The following is a 26,347-nucleotide window of genomic DNA, read 5'->3' as shown; positions in this document are numbered from 1 at the left end:
AAGTATATAAAGCATTTAAAAAATACCACGTTTTAGGAAAAAATATTTTCTTTGATTCAGAAGGATGCTATGGTTTAAAAACATACATGAAATAATTTTAATTAGGTTTTTTATTTCCGACCGTCCTTCCGACCCACCCCCCCAGTCCCACCCAGTCCCGCAGTCCCATCTCCCCATTCCCTCTAGTCGCCCCACCCAGGCATTTTATATTGTCTTCAATTATTTTTAATGTAATTTACTTTTCTATCTCATGCTGTTGGATTTTGTTGATAGTAAATTGAAATATTAATGTGTTTGTTTTGTATCCTCTGACTTTGTTAAAGTTAATTATTTCTATTGAATAGAATATTCTAGTGAATAATTCTTGTGATATAATGTAATCTTCTTGCTAGCATTTTACTTAAAAATTTTCTATCAATATTCATTGATTGGTTTATAGTTTTCTTTCTCAGTTTTACATCTTTCTGGTTTAGGTATCAATACCATATTTGTGTCAGAAAAAGTTTTTTCTTTTGGTCTCCAGCCATTGTGTTGCGTTTTTGCATTAAAATAAAGCCTCCAGTACAACTGAGAGAGATGGGAAATGAAGAAATATAGGAGACCAAGGTTACAAGAAGTGAGGTTGGCCTTAGTGAAAAGAAGTGCCACAGGCAAGAGAGGAGAAGTGGAAGATTTTGTTTAAAAGGTTTAGGACCATCATAGAGGAAAATCATCACATGTTTCACTATCACGCTCAGAAGGGCTTTTGTTTTAATTTTTATTATTATGAACCTGACAAATATTTGCATAGGGTCATTTTCATACAAAAAATTTACATGTAAGTGGAGCCTCAGGCTTTTTGTGTTCTGAAACTATGAATCAGAAGGCATGTGAGCATCCCAGCATTTCTGAGTCTTATTTGTAGCCACTGCAGCATGAAGCCCCAAGGAGCAAGGAGACTTCTTCAGGACAAGTGCTGTGGATCATTTGGTGGTACCAGTAGAAACTAGGTTAAGAGTAAGCCTACTCCCCTATTCCTGGCAGGGACCAAGGTGATGCCAGAGGAGAGCAGTTAGTTCCCCAAGGTGTAGGGGAAAATATTTTGATTTGGTTGTTGCTATATCTTTTAAAGTAGATGGAGTTTATAAAGGCTAATTGGCATTAAGTAGTTAAATGAAACTGGGTAAGTGGTTAAATGAAACCCCAATGGTGGCTTAAACTTTGCTTTGGACAGCCCAGGGGGTCAGTTAGTTGTTTCTGATTTGTCACTTGCTAGCACACTCAGGTTATAGACCTTCCTCCCCCACACTTAATCCTTAAGTGAGGGTGTATACATTCCTGGTTGCTAAAATTCTAAAGACTAAGCAGGGTGGAGTAAATCTAAATTTCACAATATCTAGGAAACAAAAAGTTAAGCCTGTAGGTAGCATAAACAGGAATTTCCTTACTTACTTAAAGAAGGTCAATCTACCTTGATAAGGCCCTAAGTGCCATAATTTCTAAGACCAATCCTTTCTACCCCTCCTCCCTGCATCCAATTCTCCCTATCTGGATACTCAGAAAAAAAGTTTATGAAACAAAAAGCCAAAGTTTCATTTTTGAAACAAGAATAGACTGAAAAGATCAGAGATACATATTATGTGTTCAGGAATTTCCCTTTCATAGCATCACAGAATTGGAGAGCTGGAAGGTAAATATTAGAGATTGTTTAGTCCAATTGCCACATTTTTTTTCAGAAGAGGAATCAATGGAAGCAACAGAATAGACATTTCTCCAAAATCTGGAATGGGACATACCTCTTGGGAGTATCTTCCCCACCTCCCCAGGGGGGTCCCAAATTTTAAAGTATTTTGTTCTTTTTCTCTCCTATTTGTTTGATGTTCCCCCACTCCATAAACTGAGTTCCTTTCCATCTGCTGAGCTATTCAATGGTCATCTTGAGAGTATCGATGGAGTCCGCACTGCGCTTCCGACCCAGGCGAAGAAGTATGTTCTTAATGGTCTCACAAACAGAGGGGGAAGCAGTAAGGTGGGTCTTCGCTTCAGGGATGGAACATCGAAATAGGAGAGTCAGTAGTGCAGTGGGGATCACCTATGGAAAAGAGAAACAGTCTGAGGCCTGAGAAGATTAGGTTTAAGGGTTCACAGAAGGATCAGAAACCAGAGTATCATGATAGGATTGGTAACAGTGGCTTGGAAAGCAAAACAATGCTGTTAGGAGCAACCAGACATGAGAAATAATAAAAAGTGATTTAACAGGAGTTTGATTAGAAGATCAATTGATCTATTTGGTGTGAACCCCAAACAACCTGATAAGGTTACAGGGTATGAGCCTTTATGAAAAGAGTACTCTTCAATGAAGGTGCAAATATGTGAGTAACTCCTTGCTGAGAACTCTTCTGATTAGTTCCCTAGTCAATGGAGCTGCCTCCAAGAAGACTAAACAACTCAGGGTGGGGATGGGATGGGTGACCTCTTGCCTTTCCTTGTAAGAGCAAGCTTATAATAAAGCAAATAAAATAATTCTCCCCCTTCTCTTCCTTTTGCAGTCTCACTCCCTTGGACAGCCAAGCCAGAGCATAGTAAAGGGAGGTGGAGTGGGGCAGGGTGAGAAGTGCTCTGTCTTTTTTCTCTCCAGCAAACAAAACTGGTCCCTTGAATGAAAAGTCCATTCTCAGGAACTATAGTTTCTGATCTGTCCTCCAAAAAAATAAACAGAAAGGCAGAAGGCAGCTAGGCACTCTTAACAAGCTTGCCTGGGCAAACAGGGCCATTTGCTGTGTGTTTCTCCTATGACATTTTCCATTCGGGGGGGGGGGGAGGGGGGGAGCAGGAGAAAAGGAAAATAAAAATTCCTTTCTTCCCCTTCTCCCTTGCTGTTCTTTGGTCTGGAAGTCTACGGAAAAGCACACAGAAAGAAAAGAAAAAGGGGGGAGCCACTTCACAACTCTGTCTTACAGATTTCAGAAAAAGCCAAATCTATTCACACACATTATGATCACCAGACACCTTGAAGGCAGCCCCATTTTTGGAGAACTGATCAGAAGAGTTTCCTATGTTCTCTCAGTAAGAGGCAAGGACCATGTGTACTTCTAAGGGAGGCATCTATCTAACAAAAGGCAGGACCATAACAAGTTCACTGGGGGCCTCACCAAATTGACTAGTTGTTCCCTATTATAATAGGGGGAAAACAAATTAGGGGCAGAAGGGTACTAGGGAAAAGTAGAAAAATATGATACCTGTTCCTTCTCATGTGCAACCTGAATGTGGTAGGAAATAGGAGCTGCCTGGATCTCCTCTGACACTTCTTGAGGGAAATGGATGGCCTTGAGAAGGCTCTTAATGCATTGAGCCTTGGGCTGACCTGAAAACCTCTGGAGAAGAAACGAAGAAATATTAGAGTTGGGAAGGGAGATCAGAGGAGCCAAGAAGGGAAGTTGGGAAGATAAAAGTGACTGGAGAATTAGGCTGAGGTTCCAGAATTCTCTCTTAATAAAGTCCCTCTCTTAGAGAATTTATTCTGTTCATCCCATGCAGGCAAAGGTAGAATTAAAGAGTGGCTTAAAATAGTGGATTCAAACCAGTAAAAAACATTCACATATGGGTTTTCATATTACAAAAATAACCAAGTGCCATGCTTTACCCCTGAGATCGAATGAAGTAATATGTAAAAAGTACTTGGTCGTCCTATGATTCCACATAAATATTAACAATTTATTTATAAGGTGTTTGTAAAGGATGTCTGTCTGCTCAGTTACTTCTCATTCTCCAACAGACTTATTTGCTTATTAAAAAAATTACTGGGGGGCAGCTGGGTAGCTCAGTGGATTGAGAGCCAGTCCTAGAGATGGGAGGTCCTAGGTTCAAATCTGGCCTCAGACACTTCCCAGCTGTGTGACCCTGGGCAAGTCACTTGACCCCCATTGCCTAGCCCTTACCACTCTTCTGCCTTGGAGTCAATACACAGTATTGATACACAGTATTGACTCCAAGATGGAAGGTAAGGGTTTAAAAAAAAATTTAGCGGTAACCAGTCTACATGCCTCTTGTTGGTACTTTCCCATCATTAAGTTTCTGAATCTTGCATCATCTAAGAACTTATATAATATAATATAAACTTATAGAATATAATCAATACTGGATATGAGGGCAGCTGGATGGCTCAGTGGATTAAAAGGCAGACCTAGAGACAGGAAGTCCTAGGATCAGATCTAGCCTCAGAAACTTCCTAATTGTGTGACCCTGGGCAAGTCACTTAACCCCATTGCCTAGTCTTTACTGCACTTCTGCCTTAGAGCCAATAAATAGTAATGATTCCAAGGCAGAAGATAAGGGTTTTAATAATAATAATGCTGTATATCTACATTGAACATCACCATTTGGGTGCTTGTTAAACAAGGGGGAGCACTTACCCCATTCAGAAATGTTTCCTACTTAACACAAATTCTAAAATCTCTCAAAGATAAAGTAAAAAAGTTTTGGTCACGGTCTAGGACAGGGTTAAGTGATGTTATGGCCCAAGTGCCAGTGAGTGGGACCTGAGGCAAATTCTAATGGATTTCTACTATTCACAATTATATGCACCACTTTTTTTTTTGCCTTTCTCTCGGTCTCTTCTCCTTACCTTTTATTTTTCCTGTCCTTTTTCCTCCTTTTCTTCTTTCTTACCTATGTCTATTGTTATCATCATTATTCTCTTACTCAAGAAATACTGTGGCTCCCTATTTCTGGCCAAATCAAGTCCAAACTTCACTCATTTCCAAAACGTTCTATCATATGTCCCCACCAGTTAAAACTTAACAAACTTTATTCCCTCCTACCCTCTGGGGTTTTCTAAGTATATCATTCTGCCAATGTGCACATAAGGGCTAATTTTGCCTCTTTGTTGATGTATACTTTTAATTTCCTATGAGTGTGCCAAATAATCATGTTCCTCACTGCCCTCTAATATACACCCCCATTCTGGTTGTCATTCCCTCTTCCCGGCCTTTGCTCAGTGACCCTGATTCAGGAAGGTCGTCTTCTCTTCCAAATTAAAATCATACTTACTCTTCTAACACCAATTTGTCTTACCTCTTACAGAGCCTCTAGTCCAGCCCAAGCTGATCCCTTTCTCTCTGAACCACTATTAACTTAGATAATACTATACCAATAAACAATTATTTGCTCATTGATTCATGTATTTTAAATCTGTCTCTCCATTTAGACAGTCCAGTCTCTGAAGACACAGAAATATATCCTCTACTTCCATTGTACACCCTATAGGGTACAGAACTAAGTCAGGAATTAGGCGAGTAGTCAAAGAGCCGGAAGGCACTTCATTGGCCATATAGGCCAACCTACAACTGAAAAAGATTCTTCTCTTCAAAACATACCCCAAAGGGCAGCTAGGTGGACGAGTAGGTAGAGTTTTGGAGTTGAAGTCAGAAGGTCCTGAATTAAAATACAACTTTGGACACCATGTGACCCTGGGCAAGTACTTAACCTCTATCTGCCTTAGTTTTCTCATCTGCAAAATAGGGATAATAATAGCCTACCTCCCAGGGTTGTGGTGAGAATAAAATGAGATAACATTTGTAAAATGCTTTGCAAATTTTAAAGAGCTACATAAGTGACACTTATTATTGTTTAGGACTTAGCATAATAGTAGGCACATTAGATTTTTAAGGCAGAAGAGTGGTAAGGGCTAGGCAATGGGGGTTAAGTGACTTGCCCAGGGTCACACAGCTGGGATGTGTCTGAGGCCAGATTTGAACCCAGGACCTCCCATCTCTAGGTCTGACTCTCAATCCACTGAGCTACCCAGCTGCCCCCAAGACATTAGATTTTAAATAAATGATTGTTGCTGCTATTTGCCTCCAGAGAGAGCTGGTGAAGTCTGAGTGTAGACTGAAGCATTTTTTTTTCACTTGCTTCATTTTTCTTGCCTTCCTCACATACTCTGCCCCAACACAACTAATGTGGAAATATGTTTTGTATGATTTTACATGTATAATGGATATTGTGTTTCTCACCTTTTCAATGGTTGGGAAAGGGATAGAGAGGAGGGAATTTAGAACTGGAAATTTAATTTTTAAAAAATGATTAAAAATGAAAGATTGTTGACTTAACTTATTCATCAATTCTTCATTTAGAGAATCATCCACCACCTTCCAAGACAATTAATTCCACATGGGGTAGTTCTTTCTAATTGCTAAGAAGTTTTTTGTTTGTTTGTTTGTTTTTAAACCCTTACCTTCTGTCTTGGAATCAATACTGTTTTGGTTCCAAGGCAGAAGTGCAGTAAAGACTAGGCAATGGGGTTAAGTGACTTGCCCAGGGTCATACAACTGAGAAGTATCTGAAGCCAGATTTGAACCTAGGACCTCCCGTTTATAGGCATGGCTCTCAATCCACTGAGCTACCCAGCTGCCCCCTTAAGAAGTTTTTCTTGACATCAAATCCAAATTCAACTCTTTGGAAATTCTACCCCATGTCTTCTTGTTTTCCCCTTTTGAACAACAACAAAAAAAATTCCATCATCCAACATTTTTTGAATGATTAATACCTTTAACTTTCTAATACATGTATACACACATGCATGTTAATATCTTCCCAATAAGGTAAAGAGGGGCAGGTAAAGGGCAGAAACAAGCTAAGCTGTAGGAAGGCAGCCTTATGCCTCAGCACCTTATACGCTCATAAAGAATACCTTCTGGGGCAGCTGGGTGGCTCAGTGGATTGAGAGCCAGGCCTAGAGATGGGAGGTCCTAGGTTCAAATCTGGCTACAGACACTTCCCAGCTGTATGACCCTGGGCAAGTCATTTAACCCCATTGCCTAGCTCTTACCGCTCTTCTGCTTTGGAGTCAATACATAGTATTGACTCCAAAATGGAAGGTAAGGGTTTAAAAAAAGTGCCTTCTAATATCCACTCTCATAGTACATCCAGCCTTGCCCTCACCTGCAGCATGGCCAAGCCCCGCCAGAAGAGCTTGGAGTTGCGTAATCGTAGGTCCAACATATGGTTATACAGGATCTTCCCACGAAGAACATGGGCCCCAGTGCTCACTGTGTTCAGCACCCACTTGGTGCTCAACTCACGCTGGAATTTCTGAACAGAAGAGCCATAAAGGAGAGAACATATTAGCAGGAGCCGTTGAACCAAACCCTCCAATCAAAAGAAAGTAAACAGAAGCCTTCCTCAAGGCCTTTAGCAGAAGAATTGAGCTGATCAAGAAACCCATATTAAAACTAAATTTCTGCTCCCTCTTCTTAACCTTTCTAGCTTGACCTCTTGCTCAGCATCTGTAGGGATGTAGGGAAAACCAATAATTTATATATATCTATATATATATTTATATTTATTTATATATAATATATATAATTTATTTATTATATTTATTTATATATATTTATTAATATATAATAATAATAATAATAATTTAGTTCATTTCAATTCACCACACTGATGAAGCAAAGAAGTTACAAAGATGAAAATAACACAATACCAATGCTAAAGATTATAATATAATCGTGCCACTGAACACTTGCAAATACAAAGAGATTGGTGATACCAAACAAATGGAAAGAAATAATATCGCAGATCAAATCCCATTAAAACTGGGATCCAGACCATGGCTGATGCATTTAAAGGGAACTTAGAAGTCATTTTATCACCCACCCCCCAATTTTACCAATAGAGAACTAAGGTCACAAATGTGACTGGCAGAGCCCAGATTTGAGCCCAGAGTTACTGGCTCCAAACCCAACATGCTTTCTACGGTATTATATTCCCCCTTTAACCCCCAAGTACTCTATACAACTAAAGATCCAAGTATGAGCCACCGAGCCACAAAAATGCAGAATAACCAAATAACTCAGATAGTCATTTAGATTTTGTTGTAACAGGATTTTATATGGACATAGGATAAATCCACTGAAGCTTTGGTATATTGACATCAGTTTTCATATCACACACAAGACTGTATGGTCCTTCTGATAATAAATTCTTGTCTTTGTTCAAATTCCTCATGACAGAGGATGTTGGTATAGCAATACTCCAGGGCATCATTATATCTTGGAGTATTATTCTGTAGCACAAAATTTTCAAAGCACTTGAATATATTTGATCAATGATAAACATAAGCACTTACAAAAGCACCTACTGAGCGGGGCACTTAGGTGGCTCAGTGGCTAAGGAGCCAGACCCATAGTTGAGAGGACTTGGGTTCAAATCTAACCTCAGATACTTCCTAACTGTGTGACCCTGGCCAATTCACACAACCCCTTTGCCTAGTCTTTGCCCTTCTGTCTTAAAGATGTTACTAGGACACAAAGTAAGGGATTGTTTTTTTTAAAGTATGTTTGAAGCATTTTAAAACAATTTGCCAAACATTCGGGCTAACATTAGGGATACAAAAACAAAAATTAAAACAGCCCTTCTTTAGACATGAAAGATAACATATGCATATGTTGTATAGACAACACTGAAGTGAAGTGGCTTGTCTAGTCACACAGCCACTGTATCAGAATGACTCTGAGGCCAGGTGTTCCTGGATCTGAGTCCAGAATTCTGATCCACTAGGCCACATAAAATACAGTGGATACAAGGTGATTTGGGGGGTGGAGAAGCTATTAGCAGCCTTCCATGAAGTAAGAAGGACAACTATTATTATCTCCTTTATATAAATGGGATAAGAGAGGGATGTTACATAATTTATCAAAGGAACACAGTGAACTAGAATTTGGGTCTATTGACTTGTAGTCCGGTGTTCTTTCTCTTTTAACATTTTTTAAAGAAAACAAATATTACAAATATTGTGTCCAAAATGCTAATCTTCACTAGTCACATGAGTTAGAAACATTACATTGGTACAAGGAAGAAAGTCTGTCCTTTGCATTCATTGATAATGAGGACAAGAAGAGGAGGAAGCAATGATTTGAGCCTAGGAGTTGCTACAGAAGATACAATGACTATCATTCCAAAATAGCCTTGAGAAATCAACAAATGTCTATTTTTTGAAACCTTGTTTTCTGGGTAAGACAGGACATGGGAAGGCAAACGAGATTAAGTGGCTTGTCCAAGGTCACACAGCTAAGATGTATCCGAGGAAACATTTGAACTCCAGTCCTCCTGACTCCAGACATGGCATTCTATCCACTGTGCCACTTAGATGCCTCTAACAACTTTACACAATTGCATCATTATTATGAACATATTCACTGACCAAAACTGTCTAAATTTGTCATTGATCCATAAAAATTCAAGAATGTTTTTAATAAATATCACCATGTGAAATACTCATAATCTCCAAATTACATAGAATGATCAGATTTGCAAGGGTGACAAAAAAGAACTGACAAATGTGGTAGGTGCTGTGGGGAAACAAGTAGAGGAATGCACTCTGTGAATTGATCCATCCATTCCAGAAAATAATTTGGAACTCTATCCAAAAAACTATTAAACTGTGTATATCTTTGGACCCAATGATACCAATACAAGATCTATACTTCAAAAAGGTTTTTAAAAAGAGGAAAAGGACATATAATAGCAATCTGAAAAGCCAATCAACTTCAAAAGTCTCAGGAACTCTGATTAACACAATAATTAATCACAATTCCAGATGATTCATTTTCACATAGGCTATCTACCTCCTGCTAAAGAAGAAATAGATTTAGAGTGCAGGCATGCGTGCGCACACACACGCACCTATAGAAACTTCTATATATACATATTTATATAGGTGTGGATAATGCATATTTTCCTCTATACATGGTGGTAACAGATTTTCTTTTTCTTGCTTTTTAAATGAGACAGTAGAGAGGTGAGAGGAGGAGAAGGTAGATTTTCATTGGAAAACATTTTTATTAAAAAAAATACATGTGGAGCAGCTAAGGTGGTTCAGTGGCTAGAAAACCAACTGGAGCTGGGAGGCATTGGACCTAGACCTCAGACACTTCCTAGCTGTGTGACCCTGGGCAAGCCACTCAACCTCAACTGCCTAGCACTTACTGTTCTTCTGCCTTGGAACTCATACTGAGTATCAATTCTATAATAGAAGGTAAGGGTTTGAAAAAGAAGAAAACTGCCTGGATCTCTTAGAACCACACAGAAAAGCAGAAATTGAAAGATCCAACGAAAAAATATTACAAATAGCCAGAAAGAAAGAATTTAAGGACTAATGAGTCAGTCAGGTTCACACAAGATTTAGCAGCTGCTACTATAATGACTAAGAACCAAATTCAACTTACTCAGCAAAAATTAGTACTGTCCTATGAGGGGAAAATAGATTTTTTTTTAAAATAGAGAACTTACAATGATGAAAAGACTAAAACTGATACACACAAAAAAAGTCAAGGGAAACAAAAAGATAAGGGGGAATGACTCAACAGGGTTAAAATTTTACATTCTTGTTTGGTGAGTTGCTATGTGGTATCCTCTCAGAACTCTTATCATCAAGAGTCATTCAGGGAGCCTAATTAGACAGAGGGCCTAGGAATGATGATTACATTTCAATGATCTTTTAAAAAAAAAAGGATGGAAAGGGAGGAGAGGGGGATTCATGGGACACTGGGGATGGGGCAAAGAGAGAAGAATGGAGAAAATTATCTCATAAATGGGGAGCACAAGTAGAATCTATACCACCGACAGGAAAGGGTGACACTTGAACCTTACTCTCATCTGAACTCGTCAGAGAAATAAATGATACCTATGTACACAGAGAAGGATATAGAAATACATTTCACTCAACAGGAAAACAGGAGGAAAATGGGTTAAGGAAAAGGAACAGTAGAATAAGAGGGAGACAGATTAAAGAGAAGAAAAAGTATAAGAAAATAGAATGGAGGAAAATGCACAATTCACAATCATAACTGTGAATGTTAATGAGATGGACTCACACATAAAATGGAAGAGTGTAGTAGAACAGATTAGAAACAGAATCCAACAACATATTGTTTATAAGAAATACACTTGATAACCAGTGGAATCGTGCATCGGCTATGGGAGAGGAAAAGGTGGTGGGAGGGGCAGCGGGGAGGAAAAGAAAATGATCTTTGTTTCCAGTGAATAATGTTTGGAAATGACCAAATAAAATAATGCTTAAAATTTAAAAAAAAAATTTAAAAAATACACTTAAACAAAAAATGTGGGAGAAAAAGATAAACAATCCATTATCACTTGGGCCGTACTCCAAACCCATCCAGCCTAGTGAGTTAGTAGGTAAGTGAGTAGATAGGTATGGGAAACAGTATACAATCATAAAAAGAGTTCCAAACTTAGAATTTCAAAATCTGAGTTCAAATGCCAGATCTTCAACTTACCATCTTTGTATCCATCTACAAGTCATCTACCTTCTCTGTGACTACATTTTCCAGGTGTAAAAATGAGGGAATGTGAGTAGGTGACTTCTAATATTCCTTCTAGTTCTAGCTCTATGATCCAATGGTAGGACATACCAAAGTCTGTGTTCCACTGGTGGGATCTTCAAGAACCCAGTGTGATCTCCATACCATGATGAGGCTTTGAAGAGTGACTTTAGTAAAGGATTCTATAGTGAGTTGTTGTTCAATAAATACATAAATTTGATGTTAATGCTATAGCAGGCATTTTCATTGCGTAGCCCTCACCTGTGTCACAATGGTCTATTGCCTTTGAAACTTACTCTGCCTAGGGATCTGGTGAAAAAGAATTTATCCAGCCTGCTCTATTGTCAGGTTTATGGAAGTAGGACAGGGTAATGTTAAATTACCAACTTTATACAGATATGGAATTTACTGTCACACAAGGTAGCTATTGAAGGTCAAATATGACATGAACTAATGTGGATGAAGCACCAAGACTGGGAGCCATGAAGTCTTGTGTTTAATTCTGTCATATGTACTGATTAGCTAGCTACATGACCCTGAATAAGTCGCTGAAGCTCTCCAAACTTCAGTTCCTTCATCCATAAGATGGAAATAATAATAACACCTCGCAGCTAGATGGCACACTGGACACAGAGCTGAGTTTGAGGTCAGGAAGATTCAACTTTCTTAGTTCAAATTGAGTTTCAGGCATTTATTAGCTGTGACTGTGGACAAATCACTTAAGCCTATTTTCTCAGGCTCCTCATCTAGAAAATGAACTGGAAAAGGAAGTAGCAAAGTATTCTAGTATTTCTGACAAGAAAACCTTAAATGGGGTTGTGAAGAATTGGACGTGACTGAAAAATGACTGAACAACAAAAAATAAGTCCTTTCTCATAGGGTTATTTTGAAGAGCAAATGATATGATATGTATATTTAAAGCACTTTGCAAACCTTAAAAAACTACCTAAAACTGAGCTAACGGTTTTACTTAATTTTTTTGTTGTTATATCAGAAGAGTAAATATGGGGAGATAAAGGTAAAGCGGGAATGACTGTAGTACTTAAGAAATATAACATGGGTTTTTTTAAAATTTTTAGCTTTAAGCATTCCTCCTTGGGTAGCTTCTTTCTTTACATTTCTTTCACTGTGGACACCATAGAATGGTGTAATAGAAAGAATGTCCAGAGACCTGCACTTGAACCCAAGCTATGACACTTAGGATCATCAAGGTAAACTGGAAGGGAGCCCAGAGGCCACTTACTCCAACCCCTTTATTTTATAACTGAGGAAAGTGAGGCTTAGACAGCCTGTGTCTTGCCCAAGGTCATACAAGTGGGATGTGAACCCAAGTCTACTGACTTGAAGGCCAATGCTCTTTCTACCATACCTTTCACTAAAAGTGAGACCATCAACAAGTCATTTAGAGTCTCTAAGTCTTAGTTTCCTTAACAACAAAGTGGGAATAATTACATATTATATCTGCTTCACAGGGTTGTTGTGAGGAAAATGCTCTCTGAGCAACATATGAAGATGAGCTTTTACCTGGATGAAGTTCCCTTCATATTCAAAGAAAAGCAGGGGCCAGGTGATGCTGATAATGGATGGAAAGAGTTTCTTCAGTGGGGACTGAGGATAGAAATGGAAGTGAGAGAAATATGATGTATGGAGCTCAGCCATGCACCTCCCATCATCCATCCCCTTCCCCACCATTGTTGCTTCTCACTGGTAAATACTGCCCCACTGTGCTATGTGCCAGGGCTTGGATATTAGGAGTCTTCTTCTTCACTTGTTCCACCAATGTTTCTACTTCTGTGAGGTTGTCTGAGGGAGGAAGAGGGATCAAAACAGAAATTCTTTTTGAGGAGAATAGAAAGATTGCTTGGTGGATGAACTTGGGGACTACCTCCAAAGACCAAAGCTCTAATCATCAAAAAGCTATACTGCATGGAGGGTACTAACATCATTCTTCCCACTGTTTCCTCCCTATAACCAACCACCTTATCCATATCCCCTCTCACCATCCAGGGTAAAGATGAAGAGCACAGTATCAATTTCAGTGAGGGATGGCAAGATAGAAGAGAGGAAATCTTCTTGGGAAAAGGAGAACTGTGGACCCTGGGACATGAAGGGAAAAAAAAGAAGAAATTCAATCATCCTCTCCCCAAAATCTTTAAGATTCCTTGCTTCTATTTCCCTTCTTCATCCACTGAGTCAACACCCCCCCTGTTTCTAACTAATTCCAATTGTCTCTGTGGCCTTCTCATCCTAGAATATACCTCCCTCTTCTTCCATAGGGAGATCCTCCTCAGGTCTCCATTTTTTGAAAAGGCCCAGGCCATCTGACCTTCATTCCTCTCCCAGCTCTCCTTCTGACTTTCCAGATTTCAGAACTCTGATCTCACATGGCTGTCTTCATTATCCCAACACCTTAGCTCTTCATTTTGTGTGTGTTGTTGGCTGCCATTAGAATGTAAACTCCTTGAGGGCATGGACTATCTCTCTTTTGGTTGCATTTGTATCCCTATGACCCCTCCTCCCACCCCCCACCCCCGAATTCTCCTAGTGGCCATGTCTCTCATCTAGCCCATTGCTATCTCCCCATGTTTCATCCTTCCCATCAGCTTCCAACCTGGTCTATAAGTTCTTCCTTCCGATTAAACATGTCACTATGATCCCCAATTAGGAATCCACGAACATCTTGGAAATCTAGTAAGTTTAGATGATGAACAGGTTTTAAAAGTTAGCTAGTTATAAGATCATCAAAGCATATGGGCATGGGGAAGGGAACAGACTTTACCAAGATCTGAGGTCTTTGAGCTAAGGAGGGGTCCACGCTGGGAAGAATGTGAGATGACAGGGAAAGATACCTACAGGTATTTTGAAACTTGGATTCAAGTGGATTGATACAGTGAGGGAATTGCATCAGATTAAGATAGGGGCTTCAGGTTAGATTGGGATAAGAGAGATATTGGGTCTAAAGCCCCACTGTGTTGGGGATAGGGCAGTATTGGAATGAGGAGGCAGATGGAGTTAGCAAGGTATGTCAGAGAGGCAGGCTAGACTGGGTCCTCACCTGCACCAAAGCTGTGTATGCACTCCACTCCATCCATAATGGCAATAATACCAAGAGTCTGCCAACCAACTAGATATACTCGGCCTTTCTTCTCCAGACTGGAATAGTCAGAGATCAGTAGTCAATTCAAAGTTTAGGGGATTTGAGTACTAGAGAAAAAAATCAGTGAGAGAGAGAGATGGAGACAGAGAAAGACAGAGACAGAGATAGATTCAGACACACACAGAGAGAAGCCTAGCCAAGACAGAAGAGAGAAATGACCAAAGTTTCCCAACATGGACAGATTAAGGTCATTCAAGAAGAGAACAAGGAAGGATTTTTATAGAATCTACCTTCTGTTAGTACCCTACTATAGATCCACAAGTGCTCTTTTTAAATCTTTATTGTCACTTCTCTAGACCTAGTTCATACCACTACAAACCTGTCCCCTCATCACCTGGTGCTTGCCTGCTTCATCAGTGCTGCAATCTTGGTGCCTTGGCTGTAGGTGACTTTGTGTGCTCGTTCAAATGTTCTCAAGATCTCCAGTAGACAGCTAGGAATAAGTGAAAAACACCTCCTTTCCAGCTCCAGAACACCCAGAAAGTCCCCAAGCAGTGCTTTAATCCTGTCACACAGCTCTCTTGAATATATCCCTCTTTGAAAATTAGATCTTTCTTCCAAGGGAAGTGTTATGCTCAAGTAGATATAGGTAGCTAGACCTTAATGGAATAGAATGATCAGGTTGACATTATGAAGGGCAAAAGAGGGCTTGATAGATCAGATGGGAATAAAAAGGGCATGACAGGGACATAAAGGGAGGGTTATGGGGAAGATGGCAGAAACCTTCCAGGAAGATATTATTTGATATTGAAATGGTCCTGATCTTCCCCTTAGCACCTCTAAGATACCCTTAGAACTAGGGAGATATAATACAAAACTCCTCTGAACGGTCTGACCTTGGTCTTGAATCATCCTACATCAAAAGTTTTCCCCAGAAATCAAATTGGTTCTAGATAGTCCATGGGTTCATATCTGTCTTTATATAGGTCCAGTGGTTTGGTTTAAGATCTCTAGGAATCCTGGGGCCTTTGGAACCAAATCAAATTCTGTAGTTATGCAGATAAAGCATTATTCAGTTTAATAGAATGTAAGCTTCATCAGGGCAGGGTCTGTTTTGTCTTTGTATCTTTAATGCCTGATATAGTACTTGGCAAATAGTAGACACTAAATAAATTAAACTGAATGTTCACCTGCCCGCCCATCTTTCTTGCTCAACTCTCCTAACTCTAACCACCCTAATCCTGGGATGATGGAACTCCTCTCTCTTCCTCTTTTCTCCACTGTCCATCGCTCCTCTGGAATGCAGAGTTATATTCCTGGTCCCCTCTTTTTGATCCCCTCTTCCCTTACCCCTGGCTGCCTACCTCTGAGAGGCTGCAATGCCCCTGTCCACAGTCTTGTGTGCTGCCAGCAGCAGAGTCTCTAGAAGGACCTTGGTGGCACTTCCACCCTTCATTCTGGAGGAACCACTGAGTCCTTCAGGCTAAGGTGAACAGGATAAGAAAAAGATTAAGAAAGGGCAAAAGATAATCAGAAATAACAGTGGCCAGGTGATATTCAAGGTGCTTTTTTAGGGGAGGAGATAGATGGAGAAGGTATGAGGTGAAGAACTCTGGAAACCATCTCTGCCACATAGAGGTCAGAGGAAAGAACCAGAAAGCATGGGGGTAGGGGTAGAAAGGGAGTAGAGGAAGGGAACAGAGCATTTCCAGTTCTTTTCATTGGAAATGGTTTTCCTGGACCCTGGAGGTAGAGGGTATGATGGAGGTGTATGGTTTTCACATTAATGTACTCTTCAAAGATCCCTCTTCTCCCCCACATTTGGTTTTCTCTTCTTTTTTTCCCATCTGAAAACTATTCTTTTACATGTTTTAAGGTAGGTAGTATCACAGCAATAATTGTTCCATAGATTTAGAAAACATAGCAAATAGGACAAAATTATATGTAGGGAAAAATCTAGATTGAGACAAAAGTAAAGAGATGGATGGTGGCCAAGGAACAAATTAGAGAAGATCCAAGAGGTTTCAGAGAAGAAAAATTGGTGGCAGAGTCCAGGAGGCTTGCAAAGGACTTTTTCCAATTTGGAGGAGGGGAGTAGAAAGAGCAGAAAGTGTGCATTTTTTCTTAAAAACTATGACACCAAAATAGTTTTGTGGAGATACAAACATAAAACAGATTTATTTTGGGGGGCTGAACTTGTGATTTCATTGGCATAGAGAGCTTCAGATGAGGCAGTTCCCTCTGTCAGTACAGGTCTAGTCTTGCTTGGTAGCTGAAGCTTTGGATTGTTGCCTGGGCACTGAAAGGTGGAGCAGAATTGCCCAGGTCTCACTGCTACTATGGATCAGTAACCTGAATCCAGGTCTTCCTGACTCTCCCATCTCCCTATCCACTAAGTCTGGCTTAGTGATTATATTATATTAACCAATTGTTTAGTTTTTATTTATTTATTTTATTAAAATTATTAAATTAAATATATAAATATATAAAAACAATATATAATATATAATATAAATATATGAAATTAAATTAAATATATAAAATTATTTTAAAATAAGCCTTTACTTATTTGTTTTTTTATTATTTAAAACCCTTACCTACTGTCTTAATATCAATTCTAAGACAGAAGAGTAGCAAGGGCTAGGCAATCAGGGTTAAGTTACTTGCCCAGAGTGACACAGCTAGACCGTGTCTGAGATCACATTTGAACCCAAGTCCTCCCATCTCCAGGCATGGCTCTCTATCCACTGAGCCACCTAACTGCCCCTGGATCACAAAGATTTATTAAAAATTAGCTTTTGGGACAGCTAGATAGCTCTGTGTACAGAGAGCCAGGTCTGGAGATGAGAGGAACTTGTTTCAAAGCTGTCCTCAGATACCTCCTAACTGTGTGTTATTTAACCCCCATTGCCTACCCTTTACCTCTCTTCTGCCTTGGAAATAATATTCAGTATTGATTCTAAGATAGAAGATAAAGGCTTTTTAAAAATACCTTTCACTAGATGACTCCCTAATGACTTCCCTGGCTTGACATTTTCATAATACTTTTTTCATTGGTGGAAATTGATAGTTGAAGGAGTGAAAGGTAGCATATCTGATCATAAGGCAGTGGAGGTGAGGGAAGTCAGTGTTATACTACTACCAATCATTAAGAGAAGAATTTAAAGAGTAGGAGAAGTGAAACCTGGAATTAAAGTATTAGATACTGAAAGGACAGTGAGGTATGGTGAATAGAATACTGGATCTGGAATCAGGAAGACCTGAGTTCACAGCCTGACCAAGACACTTGGTGTGTGTGTGACACTGACCCTGGGTAAGTCATGTAACCCTTTTGCCTCATTTTCCTCATCTGAAAAATGACTTGGAAGAGAAAATGGCAAACCAGTCCAGTATCTTTGCCAAGAAAACACCAAATGGGGTCATGAGGAGTTGGACATGACTTAACAATAACAATCTAATTGAAAAGTAATCAGAAGTGAAGATAAAGCATCTAGAAGGTTAAAATAGGAGTGACTGTAAAATAGACCTTCATTTTCTGGAATCTGGTTGATGCTCATCTTTTACATAATGTAAGGAGGCATCCTCCAGTTGCTGACATTTCAGAACAGCTTGAAGAGTAAACAGGTTTATGTATAAGCAGAAAGTTTAGGAAGTCAGATAGCAATCCCAAGAAGGTAAGATAGCTAAGATTCATCTGGCCTTAGACTCTTCCTAGCTGTATGCCCCTGGACAACTCACTTAACTATCATTTGCCTAGCCCTTGTCCTTCTGTCTTGGAGTTGTTACTAAAATAGGAAGTAAGGGTTTAAAAAATAAAGATAACTGAGATGAAGTGGAGTGAGGCACAGACAGAGAAGGAAGATGGGAAAAGTTTACCCCAATTGCAGGGTTGAGCACAAATGCTTTTTGTTTCTCTTGCAGCTTCTGCATCTTTTCAGCAATTTCACGGAATGTAGAATTCCAGTCTTCAATGGGATCATTTCTGGGGCCCAGAAAGACATAGAGGTTTGAGGGAGAGAAGTGAATTATTGGGATGGGAGATCAGGTTTATACTCTGACACGCCTGAATTGGTGGCAAAACTATATTCCCTCTCTAGCACTTAGTCCATTGGAGAACTGCATGGCTCCATCGTCAAAATGGGAAAGGCACAGGAGTTCCTGAAGAGCAGCAGGCATTGAGTTGCCTTGGCCTCGTATGTATTCTATGTATGTATGTGTTCACTCCTGCTACTAACACTGTGTGTATTTGTGGGAGAGTGAGCTTCCAGGCTTTTGGAGGGAACATTTTGTTACTATTATTCATTCTGCATCATGCCTGTGCTTTGAGCTATTTGTAACCACTGGTTGACTATTGAAGGTAAACCAACTAGTGGAAGCTGAGGAGCCCACAGTGCAGTTTTTCCCCAGGGAACCCAACTTTGAAGAATAAAATGGGAAGAGGGCTCCCAAAGGGGCACTATACTGAGGCAGGGAACATTTTCAATGTTCAACTACTGAGGGTTAGGACAATCATGGAGTAGAAAGGCAGCCCCCATAAGCTTGCTGAATGATCTCAAGGGAATTTTGTACATCCAACTCCTAATAGAGCACCTTGGATTTAGTAGGCACCTAAAAACATTTATTTAATTGGAATGGATTAAGGTAGTTTAACTTATCCAAGTCTTTGTGTTTTTATCTATAAAGTGGAGATGTTAATACTTGCATCATTTACCTCATAGCCAAACTGAGGTTCAGATGAGATCATGTCCATGAAATGATTTCTAATGTGAGTTATTTTAACTGCTGCTCCTATTATCACTACTAATTTAATAATATCTTTGAACTTCCAGTCTTAAAGATCACCCTGCTCCCTGTATTAACTGCCAATATTGTGAACTGCACCAGCCATATCCTTTGGATGGCCTGAGCAGGATCGGGACCTCAAGAATATTAGAGAGGGCAGCTGGATGGCTCAGTGGATAGAGAGCTCAGTCTCAAGACAAGAGGTCCTGGGTTCAAATGCAACCTCAGATACTTCTTAGCTGTGTCACTTAACCCCCATTGCCAAACCCTTACTGCTTTTCTGCCTTAGAACCAATACACAGTATTGATTCTAAGACAGAAGGTAAGGATTAAAAAAAAAAAGAATATTAGAGGTACCACAGTGGGGCAGCTAGGTGACTCAATGCATAGAGAGCCAGCTTGAAGACAGGAAGTCCTGGATTCAAATTTGACCTCAGACACTTCCCAGCATTGTGACCCAGTGTGGGCAAGTTACTTAACCCAAATCACCTAACCCTTACCACTCTTCTACCTAGGAACCAATATGTAGCATCAATTCAATTCAAAGACAGAAGGTAGGGGTTAAAAATATATATATATTTTAATGACTCAGAGTCCCCCAGAGTCTTCAACTTCTATTTAATAACTTATTGGTTCTATTATCCATTTATTTCTCTCAACCTTTCTTGGAATCATATTTTCAGCATTCATAGATTTACTACCTGCTATGTTAAGTAGTACTTCCTGAAGAGCTCCCTAATTTGTTGCCAAGGCCTGTTGATTTTACCTTTGTAGCATATCTCAAATATGTCCCTTTCCCTCCTCTGACAATGACACCACCTTGGTGCAGTCACATTCATCACCTCGTGCCTACATTATTGCAAAAGCCTTCTGGTTTGCTTTCCATGCTCCAAACCTCTCCCCTCTCGAATGCATCCTCTACTCAGCTGCCTAAATACTTCCTAAAGCACAGGTCTGGCTATGTCACTCCCCTACTCAGAAAACACTACCGGCTCCCTATCACCTCTAGGATCAAATATAAAATCCTCTGGCATTCAAAGACCTTTATAAACTGTTCCCACATCTCCACCTTTTCAGTCTGCTTACACCTTCCACTCCATCCCCATATACCCTGAGATCCCATAACACCAGCCTCTTTACTGTTCCTCATCTAAGAAGCTCTGTCTCCTAACTTTGGGCATTTTACTGGCTGCCCCCCATATCTAGAATGTGCCCCCTCCTCATCTCCACCTCTTGGCTTCCCTGGTTTCCTTCAAATGCCAGCTAAATCCCACCTTCTATAGGAAACGTTTCCTAATGCACCTTAATGCTAATTCCTTCTCTCTGTGGAGTATTCCTAATGTTTCAAGTAAATAGCAGGTTTCTCCATGTATCTTGTCTTCCCATTGGGCGGGGAGCTTCTTGAGAGCTGGTTCTATCTTTTACTTTTCTTTGTAACCCCAGGACCAGGCACATACCTGACATTAAAAAAAAAATGTTTGTTGACATGCCTAAAGGACCAAACTTCAAACTTCAAGGGTGCAAGGCCCCTGGTTTCATCTCCCTCACTCACATTGTCTAAATTCAATTTAAGATTTACTTAAGATTAATTTGTTTTAATAAGTGCCTTCTTTTAAAATGTGCCCCCCCCTCCAGGGAAGCTTAAGAGTATCAATCACTCGTCCACATCTGGATGTGAATAGGATTAGACTAGAGTTGGAACGGACAATGGAGCTAATCTTGTCCAATCTGCTAAGGCTGCCTCATTCAGGGATTTCCTCTAAAGCATATCTGATGACTAGTCATCCAGTCTCAGAATGTTATAAAACATGGGGAGTTCCACCAAGGCCTTGTAACTTATCAGAAGGACCCAATAAGCCCATCCACCTTCAGCTCATTCCAGCAAGTGCCCCCGCAGTCAGTTTTCATCTTTCCGGGTGGAAGATTCCTGAAAGTTCTATCAGAAGACTCACCTAGCCATGTTTATTGGGTTGAATCCTACCAAAACAGGCAAGAAGATGTCTGGGTTACTCATACAGAAATCCATCTGACCAGCCACAAAAGGAGCCTGAAATGAAGCAAGGAAATGAGGGAGAATGAATAAAGAAGAGAAAGAAAGTTTTAAAAAATTAAATGGAAATATTTAAGTAGGCCATAAGTTCCCTGAAGGCAGACTTCATTTTTTTTTAAACCCTTACCTTCCGTCTTGGAGTCAATACTGTGTATTGGCTCCAAGGCAGAAGAGTGGTAAGGGCTAGGCAATGGGGGTCAAGTGACTTGCCCAGGGTCACACAGCTGGGAAGTGTCTGAGGTCAGATTTGAACCTAGGACCTCCCATCTCTAGGTCTGGCTCTCAATCCACTGAGCTACCCAGCTGCCCCCTGGCAGATTTCATTTTATACTTCATATGTCTATAATCCCCTAGAGTGTCTAGGGCCCGCCAAAGTAGGCACCAAACCCATCCCTACAGAATTATGCAATTGTTGCAATGATATGTGTGCTGTGTTTCACATTCATAGAAGTGGGGCAGAATGAGTGGGCCTGAGGGCCAAATGCATCAGTCCAGGACCTTTTACTGGTGTGGGAACTTTCTCCACCACTTGCACACCATTAAACGACTAGGTGACATAGTAGATAGGCTGTAGAATTAGGAATACCCGAGTTCAAATCTTACCTCAGCTAGCTTACTTCACTTCTTTCAACCTCAGTTTCCTCACTTGTAAAATGCAGTTAAGGGCATCTAGGTAGCTTAGTGGATAGAAGACCGGGCCTGGGGTTAGAAGGTCCTGGGTTCAATCTGGCTTGAGACAGTTTCTAGTGGCATGATGCTGGGTAAGTCACTTACCCCCAATTGCCTAGCTCCTATCTCTCCTGTCTTAGAATTGATACTAGTTGGGTTTTTAAAAAATAATACCAGATGTAAAATACTCTGTAAATTTATCATCTTAGAGAATTACCTAAGGCTCAGATCCAAAAGTTGACTATGAATCCAGGGCTTTCTTGTCTCCTACTTAAGTATTCTAGTCACTGTACCATACTGCTTCTGACGTGTAAAGATCTATTCTCTTCTTCCAGCCCTCAAATCTATCCTTTTCCTCATTCTCTCCCCACCCTCATGCTCCTTATAATATCTTTCTATTCTATTCCTCTATTCATACTCACAGAGAGTCCAACAGAAATGCCAATGACAATCACTCGTTTCTTTCCTGCAGCAACCTACGAGAGACAGAGAGGGTCATGGGTCCAGGGGCGCTAGGAAGAGATTCTTACCTTGGATGAGAACACCCACATTTTGGAGGTTCCTAGGGCACAGCCCCCCATGGGAGAAGGAACACAAACTGGGGGAGGTGGAGAGGGTTCAACTGGATGCAGTCAAGAGCTTTTGTCCATCTAAGGGATCTGAGGTTGGCTGTCACTGGATAGCTCTGACCTTCTTCAGTTCTTCAATCCCATGCAAGGCGCTGTCCTCAGTTCCCTCCCTAGAGGCCACCACAGACCTGAGAGGACAAATCATGGTTAGTGGTCCTCCTAGGACATGAAGGGCTTATTATGTAAGGAGAGAAGGATGAGGACCTTACAGAGGCCAAAAGTCTCCTTACCTGTCGCCCCCTGCAATGAGGTAGGTGTAGAGAGGTTTCTGTCCCAAGCCTTTCATTAATTGATTAAAGGAAACCTATTTGTTAGGGTGAACGGATGTAAAAAAGTTATAATAGTGAAGAAAATAAAATTGTCTTAAATTTTAACTTTTTTAGATCAGAGACTGGGGAATCCTCTTTGTACAAGACTTAACCTAGGTCCACAAGGAGGTGGACACAAATGCTTTTTTTTTCATGATGCTGAATTGGAGAAACAAGGTGGCTTGAGTGCTAGGAGATAGCTAGGATATGGTCAAAGGAAATTGAATACTTTGGAATTAGAGATAGAAGGAAAAAGCTGAGAAGGAACCACAAATAGGATGAAGGTTTTACTTAGGAGTTCAGATAAGGTGGGCTTCTAGGTTCTGGGTAATGACATAAGAATCATTGGAATCAGAGCACTCACTGACATAAGAAACGCCATCCGGCCTGAGGTTCCCCCTCCACTCAGAACGACGAGACCCCCTTCAGGATCCTAAGAAGTAACATACCCATAACTGTTACCTAGATCTGTTTTAAGAGAGAAAATAAATATCCTTTCTTTTATTGGTAAATACAAGAACCATCTCTCTCTCTTTCATATAAATATATACATAAACACACACACACACACACACACACACACACACACACATATATGAGAAATACAAAAGAGAAACAGTGGGATATAGAGGACAAAGGACTAGCCTTGGCATCAGGAAGACTTGAGTTCAAGTCATCCCTCTGACACATACTGTCACATTATGATTAAGCTACTTAATAATAAAATCCACCCCTCTATTCAAAAAAGTCTCTAATATTATCAGTTACAAATGAGTTGTTAATATGCCTTGATGGAAAAAGTTTCCACACTAGGAGGTCTTTGGAACAATTAATCCAACTCCTCATTTTGTAGAAGAGGTAGAAGGCCCAGAAGGGTTAATGGTGTTGCCCAAGGGCAAAGAGGTGATTATTGACAGACATGATTTGAACTAGCCAAGTTTCCAGTCAGATTCCACAACCAGAACTCTTTCTAGGGCACAACCTGACTCTCTGTCATGAAAGTGGAATTTGGTGCCATGGTACTCAAGTAACCCAGGGGATACCTTGGGTCACACAGCTAGAAAATGTCTTGGGCCAAATTTGAATCCAGGACTTTCTGTCTCCAGGTCTAGCTCTCTATCCAGTGAGCCACCTTGCTGCCCCAGCATAATCTTTTCAGGTAAAAGATCTGCTGTCAACTCTCATGTCAGTACTAAGGTGATGGAGTCAAGGCTCACAAACCAGTAGCAAAAAGAAAAGTGAGGGTCTAAAAATCAAACAAGAGATCTTGCTCAGGATGAGGAAGGTGGAATGATAACTGCAGCATGAGTAAGTTTGTTGGAATTTCAGAAGCCAGTTCTAACTAGAACTGGTACAATTTAAGCCTTAAACATACTAGAGTTATGTTGAGGAGACGGGCCTAGTAAGGGAAGACCATAGATTCTTCTGGTTACATTCTCCTTATAGCCATGACAGCATTAGCCCACACCAAACAGTTTCAAAAAGAGAGTGAACTGAAGGGCCAACAACTGGGACTGGAAAGTCCTGAGAGCAGAAACCAGGCTTCATGAAGTGGAGCTAGGTGAACATAATGACAAATATGGGGAAGAAGGAAAAATATGATATTAAGCTGGACTAGAAAGGATAAGAGAGGAAAGAAGAGAAAGGGACAGAACAACAAAAGAGCAGGGGACCTGGAAATATTGGATTATTGAGTCAAGCATTAGTACCTTCAGTACTTCCTGAACTTTTTCAGCCACATGGACCATAGTTGTTAAAATCGATTCACTGTAGAGCCGCTGTGAGGAATCAAAGAGAGGTCAGATCCAGAGAGGAGGGTCAGGGCCAAAGTTCCCTGATGTTGAGATCCCTGGGGATTTTGAGGATCGGGGACTGGGATCCAAAGGCAGAAGCCATCGTCAAAAATGGGGGGAATGAACCAGGAAAACATTATAAACAGAGACTGATACACTGTGGCACAATGTAATATAATGGACTTCATTACTAGAAGCAATGCAATGATCCAGGACAATTCTGAGGGACTCATGAGAAAGAACTCTATCCATATCCAGAGAAAGAACTGTGGGAGTAGAAACACAGAAGAAAAAGAACTGCTTGATCACATGGTTTGATTAGGGATATGATTGGGGATGTAGACTCTAAACGATCACCCTAGTGTAAATATCAATAATATGGAAATAGGTCTTGATCAATGACCATATAAAATTCAATAGAATTGCTCATTGGCTATGGGAGGGAGTTAGGTGGAGGGGAGGGAAAGAACATAAATCTTGTAACCATGGAAAAATATTCTTAATTAATTAATTAAAACTTAAAAAAAAAAAGAATGGGGGGGAATGAGATCTCCAGAAGGGATTAGAGTTTAGAGTGGGTAGATCCAGGGTAGATAGGGTGAAGATATTAGGGAGATACCTGGTAGGCAGGCATGGCTGATCCCTCCTCCTGGAAGATCTCAGCATCACATTGCCCCAGAAGCTGGACAATTTGTTCAGCGTTCGCCTTATCTAAATCCTTGGTCAGAGGATTTGACTTTTCTGTGATCGGCAAGGATGCTTCATATTCAGACAGCTTGAGGAGACACAATCAATCCACAATAAACATTTATCACTATGGGCCATACCTTGGCCTAGAAGCTCAGGGGACAAATGCAAAAGTGAGACAATCCTTTGCTTTGAGCAACTTACATTCTACTTGGTAGGATACCATATATTTATGAAAAATAAATGCAGTATATATGCAAATGAAGTGATTTCAGGGGAGAAGCTGTAACATATTACCAACCAATGCCTGAAAGAATCAGGTAAGGCCTCAGAGAAGGTGGCATTAAGCTCGGTTTTCAGGAATTGGAGAACATGCCCATGGTCCCATCTAATGCCCATTTAGCTGGAGAGTGTCGACAGGCACAAAGATATGCAGAAGGTGGACATACATAGACTCAAGTTCTAGATTCCTTTTTGGTATCCTTGTTCCACAGGGAGAGAAAGGAGTGAGGAAGAACTAGAAAGGATAAGGGGGTAAAAATCATGGGAATAGGCCAAAGGATGAAGAGTAAGAGAAGCCAACCCAAGGGAGGGTTTCTGGGAAAGGTGCAAAGACAAAGAAGGGCTTTTACCTCCCATTTGCCTGGCTCAGGAGTCTCAATGACATGTTGAAACCGTTTTGTCCCAGGCATGGTCTCAAGCTCCAGCCACACAGCCTTGACTGATCCTCCAGCTTCACAAAACCTTTCGTCTCTGACTAGGTTGACCCCATGTCCAACTGGCAGGGCCTTATCAGAGTTGCACTGATGATTAACCAGCTTCCTCTGGCTTTTGTTATGTACGGTCCTCTGCAACTTTTCTCTCACCCAAACCCTAGCATTCTTTTCAACCTGAGAAACACCATAGAAAAGAGACCCCTTGGACCCTCTCCTAATATTCCCCCTCCATCCCTCCCCTTCTCCCTAGCCCTCAATCGGTTTGCTTGCCACTTGACACATAGCAGGG

The 26,347-nt window shown here is 40.5% G+C and overlaps 1 protein-coding gene across 3 annotated transcripts; it reads right to left on the bottom strand.

Moving 5' to 3' along the window:
- Positions 1-740: 740 nt before the first annotated feature.
- On the bottom strand, positions 741-26,347 carry GCKR (glucokinase regulator). Of its 3 annotated transcripts, XM_056813202.1 has the most exons (19): positions 25,975-26,347; positions 25,275-25,430; positions 24,572-24,640; positions 23,227-23,295; positions 22,785-22,858; positions 22,616-22,682; positions 22,348-22,401; positions 21,159-21,253; positions 18,301-18,406; positions 15,789-15,907; positions 14,819-14,917; positions 14,383-14,480; positions 13,939-14,015; positions 13,328-13,424; positions 13,033-13,130; positions 12,852-12,935; positions 6,922-7,071; positions 3,219-3,353; positions 741-2,071 (listed from the first exon to the last, which is right to left on the bottom strand). In XM_056813202.1, the coding sequence occupies exons 1-19, from the start codon at positions 26,032-26,034 to the stop codon at positions 1,901-1,903; spliced, it is 1,878 nt and encodes a 625-aa protein (XP_056669180.1). In that variant the 5' UTR covers positions 26,035-26,347; the 3' UTR covers positions 741-1,900. The 3 variants fall into 3 exon arrangements, with proteins under 3 accessions (XP_056669180.1, XP_056669181.1, XP_056669182.1); XM_056813203.1 differs by lacking the exons at positions 22,616-22,682; positions 22,785-22,858 and having other exon boundaries at positions 25,975-26,335; XM_056813204.1 differs by lacking the exons at positions 13,939-14,015; positions 14,383-14,480; positions 14,819-14,917; positions 15,789-15,907 and having other exon boundaries at positions 25,975-26,342.

The sequence above is a fragment of the Monodelphis domestica genome, chromosome 1, assembly GCF_027887165.1.
Source record: "Monodelphis domestica isolate mMonDom1 chromosome 1, mMonDom1.pri, whole genome shotgun sequence".
Taxonomy (NCBI): domain Eukaryota; kingdom Metazoa; phylum Chordata; class Mammalia; order Didelphimorphia; family Didelphidae; genus Monodelphis; species Monodelphis domestica.
The sequence above is the reverse complement of the archived record's forward strand: the minus strand, read 5'-3'. Positions and strand labels throughout refer to the sequence as shown.